This window comes from Podarcis cretensis (assembly GCF_951804945.1).
Source record: "Podarcis cretensis genome assembly, chromosome: 10".
Lineage (NCBI taxonomy): Eukaryota > Metazoa > Chordata > Lepidosauria > Squamata > Lacertidae > Podarcis > Podarcis cretensis.
Window position 1 is genome coordinate 57,478,499 of NC_137179.1, and position 19,413 is coordinate 57,497,911.

Below are 19,413 nucleotides of genomic sequence, written 5' to 3' on the forward strand. Positions count from 1 at the left end.
TGCATTAGTATTTAATCCAGCTCAATTGCACTCCCACTACTGATGTTTGAAGCCGGGTACACATACCGTTAGCCGCAATCCATATTTATCATGGGAAACACTTCTGTTTTATATGTTTACAATCAAACCAGCTTCCACCTGATTTGAAAATGCAAGTCACGGTTAAGCTGAGGTGTGTACCTTAGAGACAGCCACTGCACATGTGCAGACGACAGCTTTGCTGAGTCAGAATTTGGGGGTGGGGTGGGGTTGCAGGCACAGAGAAACAAACTTGGTGAAGACATCCCTGCCCCCTCCCTGGTGTGTACAGCATTGTAAAAATGTGATTTGAAACACAGTGGGAGTGGGGGGATGGGAATGACGTTGCTGTATTTTAAGTTGCAAATATGTACTTAAGCCTTAGGTTAGGTTCCATACATTTGAAGCTCATCCAACAAATGACTCTTCATTCCCACCCACCCCAAATCCTGAGAACTGTTAATTCCACCTCACAGAGGTATAATTCCCAGCACCCTTAAAACAAAACTGCAGTTCTCAGGATTCTCTGAGAGAACTAATGTAGAACTGCCAAAAGTCTGGATTTTCCTGGAGATATCCGGGATTTGTCCATTGGAAATATCATCTGGATGGAATTTCCTGAAATTACGAAAAATGTCCAGGAAAACCCGGACGTATGGCAACCCATGTCGGAAATGTTGAAATTTTTTGGAAAATTTCCTTAAAAATAGCTGGAAAACTTCATCATCATCATCATCATCATCATCATCATTATTTTATTTTGCAAAGAAAGCTCAACAACTTTGTGTCTGGGTTTCCACTTTTTGAAATATGGGAACCCTAACTAATGTGCTTTAAATGTGCATTTAGTCTGGCATCTAAAGGGCTTGAAGGAAGGAGCCAATCTGATCTCCTGGGACAGGAAGTTTCAAAGTTTTGGCACCACAACACAAAAGGCCCTGCCGGTGTGTTCCCATCAACCATACCTCTAATAGGGGCAGGACACAGAGTACAACACGCACACATTGATCCGAGTGGATGGGAAGGATTACATAAATGTGTGAATGATGTTCAGCCTGGAGGCAGTGTCAGGCTGCTTGCTTCTCAGCTGTGAGGGGTGTGTGATTTATGGCCAACTCTTGCAAAGCTCTTGCGTCAAGGGACGCAGGTGGCGAAGGGACGCAGGTGGCGCTGTGGGTTAAAGCCTCAGCGCCTAGGGCTTGCCGATCGAAAGGTCGGTGGTTCGAATCCCTGCGGCGGGGTGCGCTCCCGCTGCTCGGTCCCAGCGCCTGCCAACCTAGCAGTTCGAAAGCACCTCCGGGTGCAAGTAGATAAATAGGGACCGCTTACCAGCGGGAAGGTAAACGGCGTTTCCGTGTGCGGCTCTGGCTCTGGCTCTGGCTCTGGCTCTGGCTCTGGCCAGAGCAGCGATGTCACGCTGGCCACGTGACCCGGAAGTGTCTCCGGACAGCGCTGGCCCCTGGCCTCTTAAGTGAGATGGGCGCACAACCCCAGAGTCTGTCAAGACTGGCCCGTACGGGCAGGGGTACCTTTACCTTTACCTTGCAAAGCATAGATACTCTTTTCCTTAAAGGTTTGTAATCAAATACACTCTGACGCACTGCGTGGTTCACCAGTACAGGTGAAGTTTATTCATGTTCTGAGATCAGCTGTAATAATTCCTTACATCCCCCCACCCCCCGCAGCCATAAAAGGGGATTTAAAAGCTTTCTTTCAACGTCCAGATGTACCTGCAGCCTTGCCCTTTGGGAATTGTATGGAAAACATCAAACAGGCGACATTTTTAATTTGGGGGGAGTCTGCTTCATGAGTTGGAAGGGTTTGTAGCTTGCTTATGTTTCCAGATTTATGAATAAGCTTTTTGAATAAATTTGAGAAATGAAGTAACTTGCTTACATACCAAAGCGATGATCTTCTCTATAACAGATGGAAAATCGTTCCTTTTTTCTTGCTAGCAAATAACATTTCCGTGTGTTTTTGCAAGCACAGTACTCGACGTGCTCGTTTCTGAAAGCATATGCTTTATGTTGTGTCATAACATTTTCCTAGCAGAATGGTTCTGATGTATAAAAACATGCTCCTATTTAAAAGAGTCAGGCTTTACATACTGAAACAGATGAACTGAAAATGGTAGGATGAGGAGATAAGAATCACTTCTCCTTGTATAATGTAATTATCCGGGGTTTCTTCCTCCTTACTTTCAGGTTTCCAAATTCTGCCTCATTTATCTATATCCTAGAGTTAAGAGGAGTATTTTAAGGAGTTTTGAAACACTGGCTTTGACGTAAACCAACAGATCAGAGTGATAATGGAGAGAGAAACATTTATTTTTTTATCTCTACCCTTTGAATACATAATAGTTGTGCAGCAGTTAAGATTATTATGTGAAGTCCATGCTTTAATCCTTTGGGCTACTTCTTCATTTGAACCACTCATGGGGCCAGGAGTCGCCTAGAGAGTAGTAAAGCTTACGTTTGCATGCAAAGGATCCAAGTTCAATTCCTGGCATCTTCAATTAAAAGGACAAGGTAGCAGAACAAATCTAATGCCTGAGTTCTTGAATGCTGATGCCAGCCAGAGAGAGCACAATGCTAGGCTAAATGAGCAAATGATTTGACCTACTCTAACATAGCTTCCTATGTCCCTAATATATCAGACCCTCCATGTGTCTCTATTTTCGAGGGATGGTCCCAGATTTACAGAAGCCATCCCAGTTTCTGATTTGATCCCATAATGTCCTGCTTTTCCTTAGGATGCCCCTATTTTCATCAGAGAAATGTTGGAGGGAATGCAGTTTTGCGACCCTCGAGCTAAGGAGATAAGTACAGAGGTACCTCGGATTAAGAACTTAATTCGTTCTGGAGGTCTGTTCTTAACCTGAAACTGTTCTTAACTTGAGGTACCACTTTAGCTAATGGGGCCTCCTGCTGCCGCCACGCCCCCGGAGCACAGTTTCTGTTCTCATCCTGAAGCAAAGTTCTTAACCTGAGGTACTATTTCTGGGTTAGTGGAGTTTGTAACCTGAAGTGTCTGTAACCCGAGGTACCACTGTAACTATAAAAGCATTTGAAGGCATCTGAAGGCAGCCCTGTAGAGGGAAGCTTTTTTAAACGTTCAGCGTTTTATTATGTTTTTTATATATGTTGAAAGCTGCCCAAAGTGGCTGAGGCAACTTAATCAGTCCCTACTTTGAAAAAATTTGGTGGGCACTTGGCTCCTCTTTCCCTCCCTAGATGGCACCCCTGCAATAGTAAAGTTTAAAAGATAAAGGAGCCCTGGATGGTTAAGTCCAGTCAAAGACGGCTATGGGGCTGTGGCGCTCATCTTGCTTCAGGCTGAGGGAGTTAGCGTTTGTCCTCAGACAGCTTTTTGGGTCACGTGGCCAGCATGACTAAACCGCTTCTGGCACAAAGGGACACCGTGACGGAAACCAGAGCGCACGGAAACGCCGTTTACTTTCCCATCGCAGTGGTACCTATTTATCTACTTGCACTGGTATGCTTTAGAACTGCTAGGTTGACAGAAGCTGGAACAGAGCAACGGGAGCTCACCCCATCACGGGGATTCGAACCGCCAACCTTCCAAGAGGCTCAGTGGTTTAGACCATAGCGCCACCCACATCCCTTAGTAGTAGCCCTCATATATCCCTATCAACTTCTCTAGGAATGGACAGCTAGTAAATAACCATATTCTTTAAATTTCAGGCTGTTCATCCACAGCTACACTTGCTCCTGTTGCTTCTATACATGGACCATATCTTCTGCCTCTTCTTGCTCTTATTACAATCCTGTGTAATCAGAATATGTCATCCAAAGATAGCCACTTCCTCTTCTTTCTGAAGAGGGGACACACACACACACACACACACACACAGAAGGATGTAAATTCCTGCGCAGCTTTTGGCCCAACAGTCCTATGCAGCTGCTGAAAAGGAGGCAGAATTAGCCATTTGGGTTGAGGTTGGGGAGGGGAGAATCACAAAATTATAATGGGAGGGACACAACACAGCTGCCGTTCTGAGCTACAGTTACTAAGACGCTCTTACTCATTTTACTTGCCAATCGACTGCATTTATTTTTACACGTTTACTTAGCGTACATAGGATCTCTCGCTGAAGTCTGGTTTTGCCAAAAAAGACCTTTTAGAACAGACACAAATAGACGCGAGTAAATTCAGAGTACATAAACCATATGACAGAAGGGCATAAAATGCAGAACGTATTAGGAAATGTTAAAGGCACTGGTTTTGTCGGCCAGGAGAAGGAACCAAGTTAAGAGGGGGCGTAATGGCTCTTTTGCCACTAAAGAAAGGAAAAGGCAGAGTAGCTACAATCCACAAACCCACACAAATCTAGCTGGAGGAACTAAGTAGGCAGCTTTCAGTGTTCAAAAGGAATTTGGCTGTGGAAACTGGTTTCCTGGTGGAGTTGCAGGATCTTCGACAAGCTGTAATCAGGAAAACAGGCAATGCCCTTTCCAGCTCCTGCTGTTACAAAACCCAGTTCTGAGGTACTTCTTGGCATGTAATGTTACCGGAAGAAGAAATTTTCCATATCAGTTCTGCGAGGCAACTATTTCGTATGAATGTACTCTCATTCAGCAAGAGTCGATACTTTATGGGACTGGCCAGGACTTATGGGAGCGGAAGTCCAAAACATTTGAAGGCCACCATGCCTCTTTTCAAGGAGCAGTCCCGGATTTACAGAAGCCATCCTGGTTTCTGATTTGATCCCGGAACGTCCTGCTTTTCCTTAGGACAAGCATCCCCAACCTGTGGCCCTCCAGATGTTTGGGCCTATAACTCCCATGATCCCTAGCTAACAGGACCAGTGGTCAGGAATGATGGGAATTGTAGTCCAAAACATCTGGAGGGCCGAAGGTTGGGGATGCCTGCCTTAGGACGTCCCTATTTTCATCAGAGAAATTTGGCAGGGTATGGAGTTATGCGACCCTGAGGCAAGGGGATCATTATTATTGAATAAAAAGGTAAAAGACCCCTGACAGTTAAGTCTAGTCGCAAACGACTCTGGGGTTGCGGCGCTCATCTTGCTTTACTGGCCGAGGGAGCCAGCATTTGTTCGCGGACAGTTTTGGACCACAGTGCCACCCGCATCCCTGTTTTCATTGGAGAAATGTTGGAGGGTATGGAATAGGATGTTTCCAGGGGTTTTTTCTCCAGCTGGAATTGACCAGGAACTCAGCTGCAGCACCTCTCAGGCAGGCGTCATTGCCATTCTATGCGAACGAGGGAGGCATTCCGGCACCTCTTTTTCTAGAAAAATAGCACTGGACGACCCTTTTTTCATCGGAGAAATGTTGGAGGATATGGAGAAGGCTCCAGTATAGCCACAACATGAGTCCATTTATACTCCAAACAGAATCAAATGATGAAGCTTTTTGTAGACTGTGGCACTTCAGGTGGAGTTCACGCAAAATTCTTACACACATGTAAAAAGCGGCACATGCAGAAGGGTAGGCCAAATTTCTCCTAGTAGCCAGGTATGTCCCTCATCTTCTGCATGCGTACAAATAGCACAAATAGAGGAAGAAAGGTATGTTCAACTCCCAATAGCAGCCAGTTACGTATTGTACTGTGGAGAGTATTAACTTATGGTTTGTGTGTGTGGTTTGGGAGCTGCACGGTCAGGGAAAGAACAATGCTGTCCAGGGTTGTAAAGACTGTGGAAAGAATAATTGGGTGCACTTTTCCCACCTTGGATCAAATCTATGCTTCCAGGTACTATAAGAAAGCTGCAGAGATAGTGCAGGATAGTGCTCACCCCGGAAATGATCTCTTCCAGCTTCTGCCTTCTAGAAGAAAGCACAGGGTTATATAGACTAGGACTAGCCGCCTGAGAAACAGCTTCTATCCAAATGCGATTTTGGTTTTAAACACAGTGTAAGGTAGTCTCTATGGGAGTATATTGTATTTAATTATGGGGTATCAGAGTTTTTAGGGGGTTAACCAGGCTAGGATAGCTGGGATAGCAGGCTTATTGGTTTTTGAATGTCTGATGTAGATTTTTTTCAATTTCATTGTTCTGTATGGGACAATGACAATAAAGATTATCGTATCGTATATAACCTAATATGTGATTGTAGAATTCAAGCAGTGCACGCAAGTCTTCTTTCATCAAAATAAATAGCTATAACAAACGGAAATAAAAGCACCAGATGCCCCGAAGGGAAAAATGCTATAGTGTTCTGTAAACATCTGGATGCCATTTTCAATTAGGACTGAAGGACCCGCCTTTTAAAGGAACTGAAATATGTTTTTAAAAATAAATAAATGGGACACTAGGCATTCTGTTCTTTTCGTGGCTGGGGGGTAAAGGAAACACCATGGATAGAGAGGTCACAAGAAGCTCAGCTTTTCTAAACAAGAAAGTCTGAGAAATTTAAAGTGAATTGAACTCAAGTTCCAGCAGTATAAACAGTCCAACAGAGTTAAGGTTAAATAAACATGCCTGGGGACCCACCGATTCTAGTAGAAGCACAAATGTTCTTGTGCCATTAATGCATCCATTCTAGAGTAACCACGAGAGAAACATCTTAGTAATAAAGTCAAGCAATAAATAATTAAATTGTGCAGTAAATAGCTTAAAAAGTACCACAACATTCTTGCCTTATTTTCTCTTAAACGGAAGATGTGAGCACAACTGGCCCAGGACAAGCAACGTTTATTTCTTAATTCAGAGCATATGTTGCAGGCATTAATTTTTTTTCCCCCTTTGGAAAGCAAAATATTCATTTCAGTTGCACCCTTTAGTCCCATCTTTCAGCAGAGTACGCCTGTAAACAAAAGCTGTGGAATGATAATAACACGTTCTTACAGTTTAGCATTGCTTGTATAGAGATGTGTAAATTGTCGTGCAGCTTTTGAGCGTTTCAGTTTACAGTGAAAACTTTCTGAAGCTTAAGGAGGGTGAAAGAGCAAGGCGGGGTAGGATGCTTAATTTCAAAAGTATTGTAATGCTGCAAAGAACTGTTAAAACACTGAACCCTTCATAAACATGCACAATAGGCATTTCTTTGAAATCTGTTTCCAGCCTTAAATTACACAATTAGGGTCTCAACCTCCGCCACCCTCAAAGAACCAGAGTTTCTTTCATTTTGTAACAAGGTTCTCAGTAGTTCACAATTATTTGTAGGTACAGAACAGCTTCAGACGTTGATAACTGGTCACAAAAACATAGCATATCCTGCATTTATTTAATTTGTTTATTTTGAAGCGGGTTTCTGTTTTTTATGGATGCGAAGATAGTCTTGAAAATGTGTGAGCCCTGGGTGCTTTGATAATCCAACGGGTTTAGCTTACCATGTGGAGAATGTAGTTGCATGGGCCTAGATAATTTTCCCAAGCAAACCTTTTGGCCAATTCTATCCAATTTATTTATTTTTTTGTTGGTCAAGGTAGATGGGCGGGTGGATGATTGGACCTATTCTCATGCAAACAAACTCTGCACAAATTCTAGATATATACAAATTCCGATGTAAGCTAGCTGGAGGTTCAGAAAAGCACACCCAAAGGCATATCCCACTGAAATCAATGAACAGCATCCCCAATGGATGTGCATTTTGATCCATGTCCTTTTAATATATATATATTTTTAATACTTTTCAGGTTTATACATTTCATTAATTTTACAATCGTTTTAAAATGTCAAAGTTTGACTCCCTTCCCCTTCTTTCTGCAGTTCCTTAAATTTATTTTTTAATATCTTCTGCATACCCAAATTCATTTAATTATCTACTTTAAATATATACTCTTATGAAGCTGCAGATTATTACAATAATCTTGTTTTTTATCTGTTTGCAATTTATCTGTAAATATTCAAGAAACCATTTCCGTTATTTTATAAAAAGTTTGCTATCTTGATTTCTTATTCTTCTGGTAAGTTTCTCCATTTCAGCATATTCCATAAGTTTTTATATCCATTCTTCCTTTTTCTGGGACTTCTGCTTCCTTCCATTTGGGGGCAAGTAACATTCTTGCCACTGTAGTTGCGTACATGAACACGTTTCTATACAATTTAGGTAGTTCTGTCCCTATAATTCCCAAGAGAAAGGCTTCTGGGTTGTTGTTTTACAAACGTTATTTTGAACATCTTTTCCATTTCTGCTGACCCTAAATTAGTGGTTGTGTGACTTGGCCCAGTAAACAGAATCAGTTACATAAAACATTGTTTGCAGTAGGGACCCGGTTGTAGGAAAGTCAATGGGTAAAGTCAATGGGTGAAGATTCCCACTGTACTAGGGTGAGGGTTCAGAGCAGCAGCTAACAGTTTGGGAGCTAAGAGAGATGTGATTTCAGAGGGCAATCTATGATTCTATGATTCTAGGATGGTTGGCATGCTGGGGCATTATCAAATGTGCTGCTGGAGAGGTTCCGGGCATGGAGGGAAGTTGAAAATGTTGTAATCTGCTTGCAAGGGGAGTCAGAAGAAGAAGAAGAAGAGTTTGGATTTGATATCCCGCTTTATCACTACCCGAAGGAGTCTCAAAGCGGCTAACATTCTCCTTTCCCTTCCTCCCCCACAACAAACACTCTGTGAGGTGAGTGAGGCTGAGAGACTTCAGAGAAGTGTGACTAGCCCCAGGTCACCCAGCAGCTGCATGTGAAGGAGCGGAGACGCGAACCCGGTTCCCCAGATTATGAGTCTATCGCTCTTAACCACTACACCACCACTGGCTCAGAGTCAGAACTCGGGAGCAGCTCTTTCTCATACTATAGTCTCCTTGGATGCCAGAGGCTATTCCAGAAAGAAAGAAAAAGCGCTGTAGTTTTAGGTTCAGATATTCTGGAGGGAGAAGTTCTGGCTTAGAAACCAGCTCTTGACAGATGCATCCAGTATGTAGGAAGCAGTACTTGGGACTGCCAATATGATGAGCACATTCTGCAAAAGTTTGAAGGTTCATCCAAAGTACCAAGGTCCAGGACAGAAACAGAAAAGCACGATGTGCTAGGATTTCTGTTATTTGTTTGCAGTTGCAAAGGTGTCTTCATCTTGAAATAAATAGATGTTGGTACGTCTTTCTTTTCATTAGGCGTGCCATTCATGGTGCCTTAAAGCTGTAAAGTCTCGTTTATTTTCCTTTTTATAGAGATGTTCGTGTATTCATCCTCACAATGTTTAATTCGTTCCATGGACACAGAAAATAAATAACAATGGTGCTGTGAATGGAGAAGGCACTATTCCTAATGCATATCAAGACAATTCTGTTGGGTAGACTCATTCATGTTGATTAACAGAGTTGACTGGGTTACATTTATCTTTCTGTCCCTCTGGATTAGCCAGATGATGTCTTCCTGTACTCTTGATTCTTCTGTGGGGTGTAAAACTGGGATTGTAACAGCTGCCCAGGGGGAAAGCAGGCATCTTTTCTGTGGGATCATCCTGTAGTGATGGCAGGATGTTTTCAAGAGAGCAGAGTGCTGCCATTTGATGTGTGTACCTTAATACAGTCTTCATTTATTTTGCCTGTAAAGGAAAGCTAAACAGACAACAACGGTAGCAAACTCGGCATAAATTCAGTTTTACTAATTCATGTGTCAGGCTTGTGGCTCTCATTATGTTCCCCTCCATTTTAGGGTCTTCAAAATTTAAATATATATTTTTCCTATCTACTACCATTCATACTGAAATTTGGCATTATTACTCTCATATCCAAATCTAGTCAAATATCCAAATCTAGTAGACCCATTTGACTCTGAAGATGACTTAGTCAGATGTTTAGTCAACAAGTTGTATGTTTTACTTTGCTTGAGATTGTGGAAGGAATTTGCGTGTGGTTGCAGCTGGCTCTTATATACTAATAAATAATGATTTAATAGCCCTCTTCATATCTTCAGTAGCTTGTTGCTAAAAACGGAAACAGTACAGCACAGTTGTTTGTCATTGCGATAATCAGATTTTAATAGCTGGCTCTTGCCTGCCACCGAATTCTTGCTTCCAAGATGGATCTCACAAAGGTTGGCAACTGATCAGGGGGGCGGAAACCAGCCAGGCCTTTAATAACAGTTTTCAAAAATTAGCAGGTGATAACATGATGGTAAATGATGGTGATAATGTCTGGACAGTGGCAAGTTGAAAAGTTGCAACCTCCCATTTGTCCTGGTACATACTTGTCCCATAACTGTGGCGGTTTTTGGAGACATCTCTCAAGTCAGGCATAAGTGTTGGCACCTGACTTCCTACGACAGCTGGCAGCTGCCTGGGGCTCCAGTCCCCCAGTAGTTGACACTTGTTCCAGTCCCTCCACAATGGGCAGCTGTGGCTGCGAACCTCAATTTTAATTTCACACAACCCCCTGGAGCAACATTACGGCAGGCATTCCAGGGCATTTTGGGAAAGCAAAATGGCATCTCCCTTGGAGTGTTCTTTGCTATGTGGCAAGCCTAAAGGCATATCCTCCAACATTTCTCCCATAAAAATAGGGACGTCCTAAGGAAAACACAGGGACATGGGTTGCGCTGTGGGTTAAACCACAGAGTCTAGGACTTGCCGATCAGAAGGTCGGCGGTTCGAATCCCCGCGACAGGGTGAGCTCCCGTTGCTCGGTCCCTGCTCCTGCCAACCTAGCAGTTTGAAAGCACATCAAAGTGCAAGTAGATAAACAGGTACCGCTCCAGGGGGAAGGTAAATGGTGTTTCCGTGCGCTGCTCTGGTTCGCCAGAAGCGGCTTAGTCATGCTGGCCACATGACCCGGAAGCTGTATGCTGGCTCCCTCAGCCAATAAAGTGAGATGAGCGCCGCAACCCTAGAGTTGGTCATGACTGAACCTAATGGTTAGGAGTCCTTTTTTAAGGAAAACAGGGACATTCTGGGATCGAATCAGAAACTGGGATGGCTTCTGTAAATCCGGGACTGTCCCTGGAAAATAGGGGCACTTCGAGGGTCTGTAGAGAAGGCACTTTGCCCAGGTCACCTTCATTCTTCGAACCACCCCTGTCTCAAGTACACATCTCATGGACTCTGTTTATTTTTTTCATTTCATAAAGTTACACAAGGTAGTTTGCAATGCCACAAAGGGCTATTTTGGGGGTTTCGCACTTTTCTTCTATACGATGCAAAATATTTCTGAAAGTAGCCCAGTTTATTTTAAGCCCGTTTGTCGTATGAGGTCTTTGTTTTTGGTACCTCCGTTTGCAGAATAATATTCTCCCACTCCAAAAGCTCTTCGGATGAAAGAATGTTTGCCTTTCGCCTCCTACCAGCCCTTTGTCCATCTGCATTGCTTGGCCAGCTTAGGCATTCCATGTGGTTCGTTCAGAGGGCAGTGTTCTGAAGAGCGTGTGAGGAGAGAATGTTATCTTGCTGCCATCTGCTATCTTGATGAAAATATTGAGCCGCATATCTATGAGAAGCCAGTTGTCAATATGCTGCTTAATGTGTACAACACGCTGCCGGGATCTAGACTGCTTGAAAAAGAACATTAGCAAGCAGGTATGGTATGATCAGATGTACCGAGGGTGCCCCCTAGAGGGCAGGTGAGGGAAAAGGTGAGGAGGGGGGAAAGGATCCTAGCATCAGTGTTGCATTGCCTGGCCAACATTCCCTTTCTTGCCTCCCCATCCATATAAAATACACCCATGCTTATTCAGGTAAAGGAAATATGGAGCTAAGCTGGCCCACCTTGCAGTGAAGCTAAAAGCTCACCAGAGTAATTCCTGAGATTTGTATTCAGAGTGGTGCTGAAAACACCAAGGTTGCAGGTTCGATCCCCATATGGGATGGCTGCATAATTTAACAACAACAACAACAACAACATAGTATTTATATGCCACCCATCTGGCTGAGTTTCCCCAGCCAACAGAATAATAATACAGTGGTACTTTGGGTTAAGTACTTAATTCTTTCTGGAGGTCCGTTCTTAACCTGAAACTGTTCTTAACCTGAAGCACCACTTTAGCTAATGAGGCCTCCCGCTGCTGCCCCGCTGCTGGAGCACAATTTCTGTTCTCATCCTGAAGCAAAGTTCTTAACCCGAGGTAGTATTTCTGGGTTAGCGGAGTCTGTAACCTGAAGCGTATGTAACTTGAAGCGTGTGTAACCCGAGGTACCACTGTAATAATAATAATAATAATAATAATAATAATAATAATAATAGCAATGGCAATAAAGTATCAAACATAAAAACTTCCCTAAACAGGGCTGCCTTCAGATGTCTTCTAAAAGTCAGATAGTTGTTCATTTCCTTGACATTTGATGGGAGGGCATTCCACAGGGCAGGCGCCACCACCGAGAAGGCCCTCTGCCTAGTTCCATATTCCGGCATTGCTGAGGGTTGGCTTAGAATTAGATGATCCTCAGGGTTCCTTCTGACTCAACAATTCTGTGATTCTGTAACATATTATTCCCGGCAAATACACATTTATACCATCTTTCATCCAATGAGCTCAATGTGACATACATGGTGGTTCTCATTCTCTCCATTTTGATCCTCCCAGTACGCTTATGAGGTAGCTTACGCTGAAAGACTGTGACTGGTGAACTTTATGGCTAAGTGGGCCTTTGAGACATGATCTCCCAGGTTCTCTCCCACTAAGCTGCATTGGGATTGTACTTTCATTTCCCACCATAATACTCTTTAGCTGTGGTGATTTGAGTTTCAACTTGTGCTTCCCTATGAAATTTGATTTGAGTTTCAAATTGTGCTTCCCTATGAAAATAAATACTTGGTCTATACAGGCAAAATAATTCTGACGAGAACTGAGAGGAGTCTTTAGCTGTACAGAGATACCTCAGGTTAAGAACTTAATTCGTTCTGGAGGTCTGTTCTTAACTTGAAATTGTTCTTAACCTGAGGTACCACTTTAGCTAATGGGGCCTCCTGCTGCTGCCGCGCAATTTCTGTTTTCACCCTGAAGCAAAGTTCTTAACCCAAGGTACTATTTCTGGGTTAGCGGAGTCTGTAACCTGAAGCGTATGTAACCTGAAGCTTACTCTGTACCAGAGGTACAGAGGTATCACTGTATTAGTAAAAGTTGTGAAACTCTGCACAGGATCAAGTGAGGCCCCGAATCTTGTGTCCGACAAATGCTGCTTCATAGCAAAAAATACAAGTGGCACCTGGACAATTTTTTAAAATAGTTGTTTCCTATTGTGCTTCTCTTTCTTTTGTACAGATGAATTAAGCTCTTGGGATCTTCTGATTTGCCTATCTTCCAGCAAAGCCGACCATGAAAGTTGCTTAAATAGAGTAGAATCACATGGAACAACATTACTGCAGAAGGTACGGTTCAAAACTGTCATCTTTGTTTTTGACATGCCCTTAAGTAGTTATTGGCCCACCCAGTTAGATGCTAGTTCTGGCACCTTTATCATACGTTTTTAGTGTTATAGCTATCCAACCAGTATGGGACTATTGTGTGAATGATGTCTCAGGCGCAATCTGCAAAAACTCTACTTGAAAGACCTCTGAGAATAAGACTGAGAGAAAACAGCCTCCTGAGATCTTGGAGAATTTTTGCCAGGAACAGGCAACACTTGTTTCAATGAGGCTATTGTGGCAATGAAAATTGCAGGTGCTGAGGGCTTGAATTGGATTGGGCCTGCAATAAACCCAGTGCTTTTTTTCTTTAAAAATGTTTAGGGGTACTCTCATTTTCCTACTCATATTGAAATATTGCCCCTCAATGAGGCCAAACTTAGATTCACAAAATGTTTAGGGATATGCATACCCCCAGAAAAAAGCACTGTATAAACCCATGCTTAATCCAGGCAGAGCCCCTATACAGTGGTACTTCGCAAGACGAAATTAATTCGTTCCGCGAGTTTTTTCGTCTTGCGATTTTTTCGTCTTGCGAAGCACGGACTTTGGAAAAGCTTCAAAAATCATCAAAGTCTTCAAAAACCTCTAAAAAGGCTACCACACCGCGTGCTATGAGTTGCTCCTCGAAGTGAATGCACGGTTTTAAGAAAAAGGAAACAAACATGCAAGACAAAGGAAACAAACTTGCAAGATGTTTTTGTCTTGCAAAGCAAGCCCATAGGGAAATGCGTCTTGCGAAGCAACTCAAAAAACAAAAAACTCTTTCGTTTTGCGAGTTTTTCATCTTTCGAGGCATTCGTCTTGAACTCAGAAGTTGAACAGAACCTGTTCTGGAAGTCCGTTCGACTTCCAAAACATTTGGAAACCAAGGCGCAGCTTCCGATTGACTGCAGGAAGCTCCTGCAGCCAATCGGAAGCTGCGGAAGCTGTGTTGGACATTCAGGTTCCAAAGAATGTTTGCAAATCATAATACTCACTTCCGGGTTTGCGGCATCCGGGAGCCAAAACGTTCAACTGCCAAGGCGTTTGGCTTCCAAGGTACGACTGTACTGGCAAATTAGAGAATCATGGAGTCAAAAGGGACCCTGAGGATCCTCTAGTCCAGCTCCCTGCAATGCGGAAATATGCAGCTGACCCTTACGGGGATCGAACCTGCAACCTTGGCATTATCAGCACCACGCTCTAACCAACTGAGCTATTGTGGTGTGGGGCACAACAGCCCTGCATTTGAGGGTGGAACTCTGTGACTGACATCACCTGATCTTTGGCCTGAGATAGCTAGTCCAATGGTCTGACTCATTCGAAGGCAGCTTCATATCCTGAGTGCAGGCCATCCCAGCATTTCAGGCTAAGAATCTTGAGCAAAAGACCTCTGAGATGCTGGAGAGGTAGCTTCTTGTAAGGGTGAACAGCACATCCCATTGGCTTGATGCTGGAGAAGACAGCTTCATGGAGAGTTGTAAGCACATGTTTAATTCTCCCCCTTTGATATAAGTGGAAAGCGCAGTGGCTTAGCCTTGGCTGGATCATGCCCACTGAAATTTCTACACGATGCCGCAACAATTCTTCGTTATCTGACCTAGATTGTTGTAGTTCACCTCACCCACAGCTGGAATTCAGCTCTCACACATTGCAGTAAAAATATAGGATTCCAAAGAAATGGACACAAATGTCTCATTGAGGCAAGAATGCTTGGGAACAAAAGGAATTAAAGTGTGCAACATGCGCTCGGCATTTTGAAAGGATTGAGTGCCCCTTCTGTTGGGTGTAAGTGGGTGTCACAAGTTTTCTTGCCACGGCAGGCTTGACTTTAAGATCTTTTTTTTTTTTTAAAGGCTTTATTGCCCTTTTATAAACATCTCTCCTAGGCAATTGGCAGTTGTATCCATAAATAAACTAAATGCCAGTAGGGTTTTGGACTGAATGCCAAAGAGGAAACTTGCCTCGATTTCTGATGCCTTGGGGATGTTCACACCTACGTGACTTGCAGTTAAAAACGAACAGGATTTAGGGCTGATTGAAACCCTCAAGATAGTTTCTGTCCATTTTCTCTCCCCACGAAGGGAATGAGTCCCAGCTAATATCTCTGGAGCAGCAGAGCGCCTTAGTGGCATCCTTGACTGCCACAATAAAAGTGACGCAGCAGCTACGAAAAGGAAACGCCAATGATCAGAATCTCTCCCATTGTTTTCAGGCAAATGCCATTCCCCAAATACAGCGCCTGCTTTGCAGAAAAGAAGGTTTATGCCAGATAGTCAGAACATTTCCAGGTAACATTTTGATTTATTCCAATGGACGTTTGGTTAATTTTTTTTTTTTAACAAAAAAATCTTTGTGTTTTTGCTGGAATGTGAACCCACATTGGCTCATCTTGGGTCGCTGTTGAAAATAACCTGTTACTCATAGTGCCAGGGCAGCCAGCCCATCCCATTTTGCCGCCTGAGGGGAAATGAGAATGAGCTGCCTCCTGCTCCCCTGGCTGCCATATCCTGTCCTGCCCCCCACCTCCCTGTCTTCTCCTGCCCCCCACTTCTGCTGCCACTGAAATGCAGCAAGAGGGACATCCCACAAAGCCCCCCCACTTGTCCTCTCCACCCCAGGGGGTGGAAGACGAGTGGCGGTGCCGTGTCCCGGAAGTGGTGGGGTGGGCAGGGAGCTGCCTCTTCTGCCTCTGCCACCTGAGGCGGCTGCTTTACCCTGCCTATGGACCAGCTCTGTGCGGTACTTAAAGGTCATTCAGAGGCATTAAAGCTATTCAGTGCTCTTGTGATGGCCTGGGATTCAGACTCAGATGCTGAACCTGAGGGATCCCAGCCTGCACAGGATTCCCCACCTCCAGAATCAGCTGAGCCGGGGCTGGGGCTTGAACCTGAAGGGTCCTCACCTGTGCTGGATCCTCAGGTGCAGGTACCAGCTGAGTCTGCTCTGGTTCCTGAGGTGACGGAGGACCCATTGCCTGCAGGTGCTCCACTTTCAGCCCCGTCAGAGGAGGCTGAGGTTGCCTCTGGGTCCAGTAATCCTCTAGCCTCTCCTGAGCTGCAGACAGGGCAGAGAGGCAGAGGGAACTAAGTTCCCACAGGAGGAGTGCTTGCCTTCAGGCCAGGAAGGGCGAGTCACCTGTGGATTGGGGCCGCCCTATGCCTCGGGGCAGATAAAAGCCGGCCAGCCCAGTCCCAAGTTGCGGGAGCAACATTGTTGGTAGCCTGTTCCTGCCTGAGCTCCTGACCTGCCCTGGCTCCCTGCTTGCAAGCCTGTTCCTGACTTCACCCTGCTCCCTGCCCTGCACCCAGCTTCAGCTACTATGGACTGCCTCCACGTTGCACCTTTGACCACGGACTGGACTTGGACCTTGCCTCTCGGGTAACCCACAGGACCAGCACAGCTCTCCATGCATTGAAAGAACATGTGTGTCTGGTGGTTGCCCTGGGAGCAAGCAGACGAGCATCACTGCAAACATGCCCTGCTGTCTGTGCATTCACAGTGTGGGAAGGGCCTCTACGCATCTTCTTCTTCTTCTTTGGCAATCACTTGTAGCTGAGTAAGATTGTCTTCCATAAACTCAATTTTAACAGTGAGTCCATAAGTGACTGGGGAGGCCAATCCTGAATCCACACATGCTTCCACAGTGGGGACATAGGTTTCTGGGCGTGAGATGAACACGGTGTGGATTTGCCAAGCGTGCCTTCCTCTTTGTTTGTTTCTCCCTTGCATGCTGAGTTCGAGCGTCTTCAAAGTCCATGACACCTTTGGTAAAGGCTGTTCTCCAATTGGAGCGCTCGCAGGCCAGTGTTTCCCAGTTGTCGGTGTTAAAGATTTGCCTTAAGAGAGTCTTTGAACCTCTTCTGTTGACCATTGGCATTACGTTTACCATTTTTAAGTTCAGAATAGAGTAGTTGCTTTGGAAGATCATCAGGCATCTGCACAACATGACCAGTCCAACGAAGCTGATGTTGAAGAATCATTGCTTGAATTATTGCTCATGCAGGAGGGGACACTCTCCCCTTTGCATGGAAGAGTGCTAGGGGCATGCACACTTACACTCATAGTGCCCCTTTGCACACCAGCAATATGTGCAGATGGCTTTGTTGTGGCTGCGTTGGAGGGCAAGGCTTGTCAAGGAAGCCCCATGAACCCCCATCACACCTCCTTTGGTGAATGAGAGAGTAATTCAGACCCCCTTGCCAGATAAAGGAGAATGTGGCCGTTCTAGGCTTGCCCTAAGGCCTGGTTCTCCTTGAGGTATCAGTACTGTTAGTGATGTGCCCTTCCAGCCTGAATGTGCAGGCTCTCCTGACATAATGCTCCTCCGTATGGAAAACAACAAGGTGTCTCCTTTTTGTCGCTGCCATTGGTAAACAATTGGGAGCCAGGAATCCTTGCCAGGAATCTAGTGCAAATGGTAGCGAGATCTACCAGCAGAGCCAGATCTCCCTTCTGTTCTAGGGTAAGTTTCTGCATTATTGCATGATGTCAGTGGCCCACCTATCAGGGGCCCCAGTCCTGTTACTCACCACCTGGCCCAGGGCGGGGCCTGACAGGCCCATTCGGACTGCTGCTGCGGCTACCACCCAGGAGGACTCCCCTGCTCAGCGCCTGAGGGCCCCAGTCCTGCCACTCAACACCTGGCCCAGGGCGGGGCCTGATGGGCTCTATAAAGGACTGCTGCCACTGCTGCTGTTGGGCAGAGAGGGCTCTGTTTTGTTTTGTTTTTTGCTTAAATTGCTGTTATTTTTTTACCTATGTCATTTTAAACTGTGATATTAATGCTGTATTCTTAGTTTTAGATTTAGATTTATGTGGACATTGTTTCCCATTTTTTGGGATGTGGTTTATTTATTGTTTGGGACGCAGGTGGCGCTGTGGGTTAAAGCCTCAGCGCCTAGGGCTTGCCGATCGAAAGGTCGGCGGTTCGAATCCCTGCGGCGGGGTGCGCTCCCGCTGCTCGGTCCCAGCGCCTGCCAACCTAGCAGTTCGAAAGCACCTCCGGGTGCAAGTAGATAAATAGGGACTGCTTACCAGCGGGAAGGTAAACGGCGTTTCTGTGTGCGGCTCTGGCTCTGGCCAGAGCAGCGATGTCACGCTGGCCACGTGACCCGGAAGTGTCTCCGGACAGCGCTGGCCCCTGGCCTCTTAAGTGAGATGGGCGCACAACCCCAGAGTCTGTCAAGACTGGCCCGTACGGGCAGGGGTACCTTTACCTTTACCTTTACCTTATTTATTGTTTATGACTTTTGTAATTATGTAAATCTTGTTATGCTGTAAGTCGCCTTGAGCATTGTTTTTTTAACTGTGGAAAGGCGGCATGCAAATAAAAAATGATGATGATGATGATGATGATCTGAATTTTCTGCCTGTTGTGCACCTATTGATATGGACATGGCATTTTTTAAAGTGGTAACTCGCCCACCACAAACCTGGTACTAGAAGCTTTAAAGACTGGGGGAAGAGGGAAGGATAATCTTTTTAATGGTTGAGCATACCCAGCCCCTCCAAATGTCTCTATTTCCCAAAGGCGTCCCTGATTTAGAGAAGCCGTTCTGCTTTCTGATTTCAACCCGAAATGTCCTGCTTTTCCTTAGGCTGTCCCTATTTTCATTAGAGAAATGTGGGAGGATGTAGAGTTATCCAGCCCCCTAGTTGTCTGAAGGCAATCCTGTATGGGGAAGGTTTTTTGTTTTTTAATGTTTTAATACATGTTGGAAACTGCCCAGAGTGGCTGGGGCAACCCAGCAAGATGTGTGGGGTATAAATAGTAAAATTATCATCATGGAATGGGACGTCCCCATTTTCATTGGAGAAATGTTGGAGGATATGCATACTGTTATGTACTGAGTCGAATAGGATTCAGACTGCAGCAGTCTGATTGGTCCTAGAACAATAGGATTCAGAATGCAGCAATCTGATTGGTCCTAGAACAATGCAGCAGTATGATTGGTTGGCAGGAACCACCCAATCATGCTCCAGATAGAAGTGAATCCACAACCTGATTGGCTTACAGAAGAATTCCGGAATTAGCCAATCATGTTCAGCCCATTGTGTAAATAATGTATATAAAGCAGATACTTTGGGGGGACTTTCATTCCTCCTCACCACTATGAGCTGAATAAAGAGCATGAAATCA

The 19,413-nt window shown here is 44.8% G+C and overlaps 1 protein-coding gene across 1 annotated transcript in view; it reads left to right on the plus strand.

The window, feature by feature from the left end:
• CPED1 (cadherin like and PC-esterase domain containing 1) overlaps window positions 1-19,413 on the plus strand; it is a gene marked incomplete at its 5' end in the record, with an annotated part of 119,267 nt that overhangs the window by 20,604 nt on the left and 79,250 nt on the right. The window contains 2 exons of the mRNA XM_079994120.1: window positions 13,147-13,253; window positions 15,487-15,562. Of these exons, the coding sequence (XP_079850246.1) occupies window positions 13,147-13,253; window positions 15,487-15,562 (183 nt within the window). The remainder of the gene's footprint in view (window positions 1-13,146; window positions 13,254-15,486; window positions 15,563-19,413) is intronic.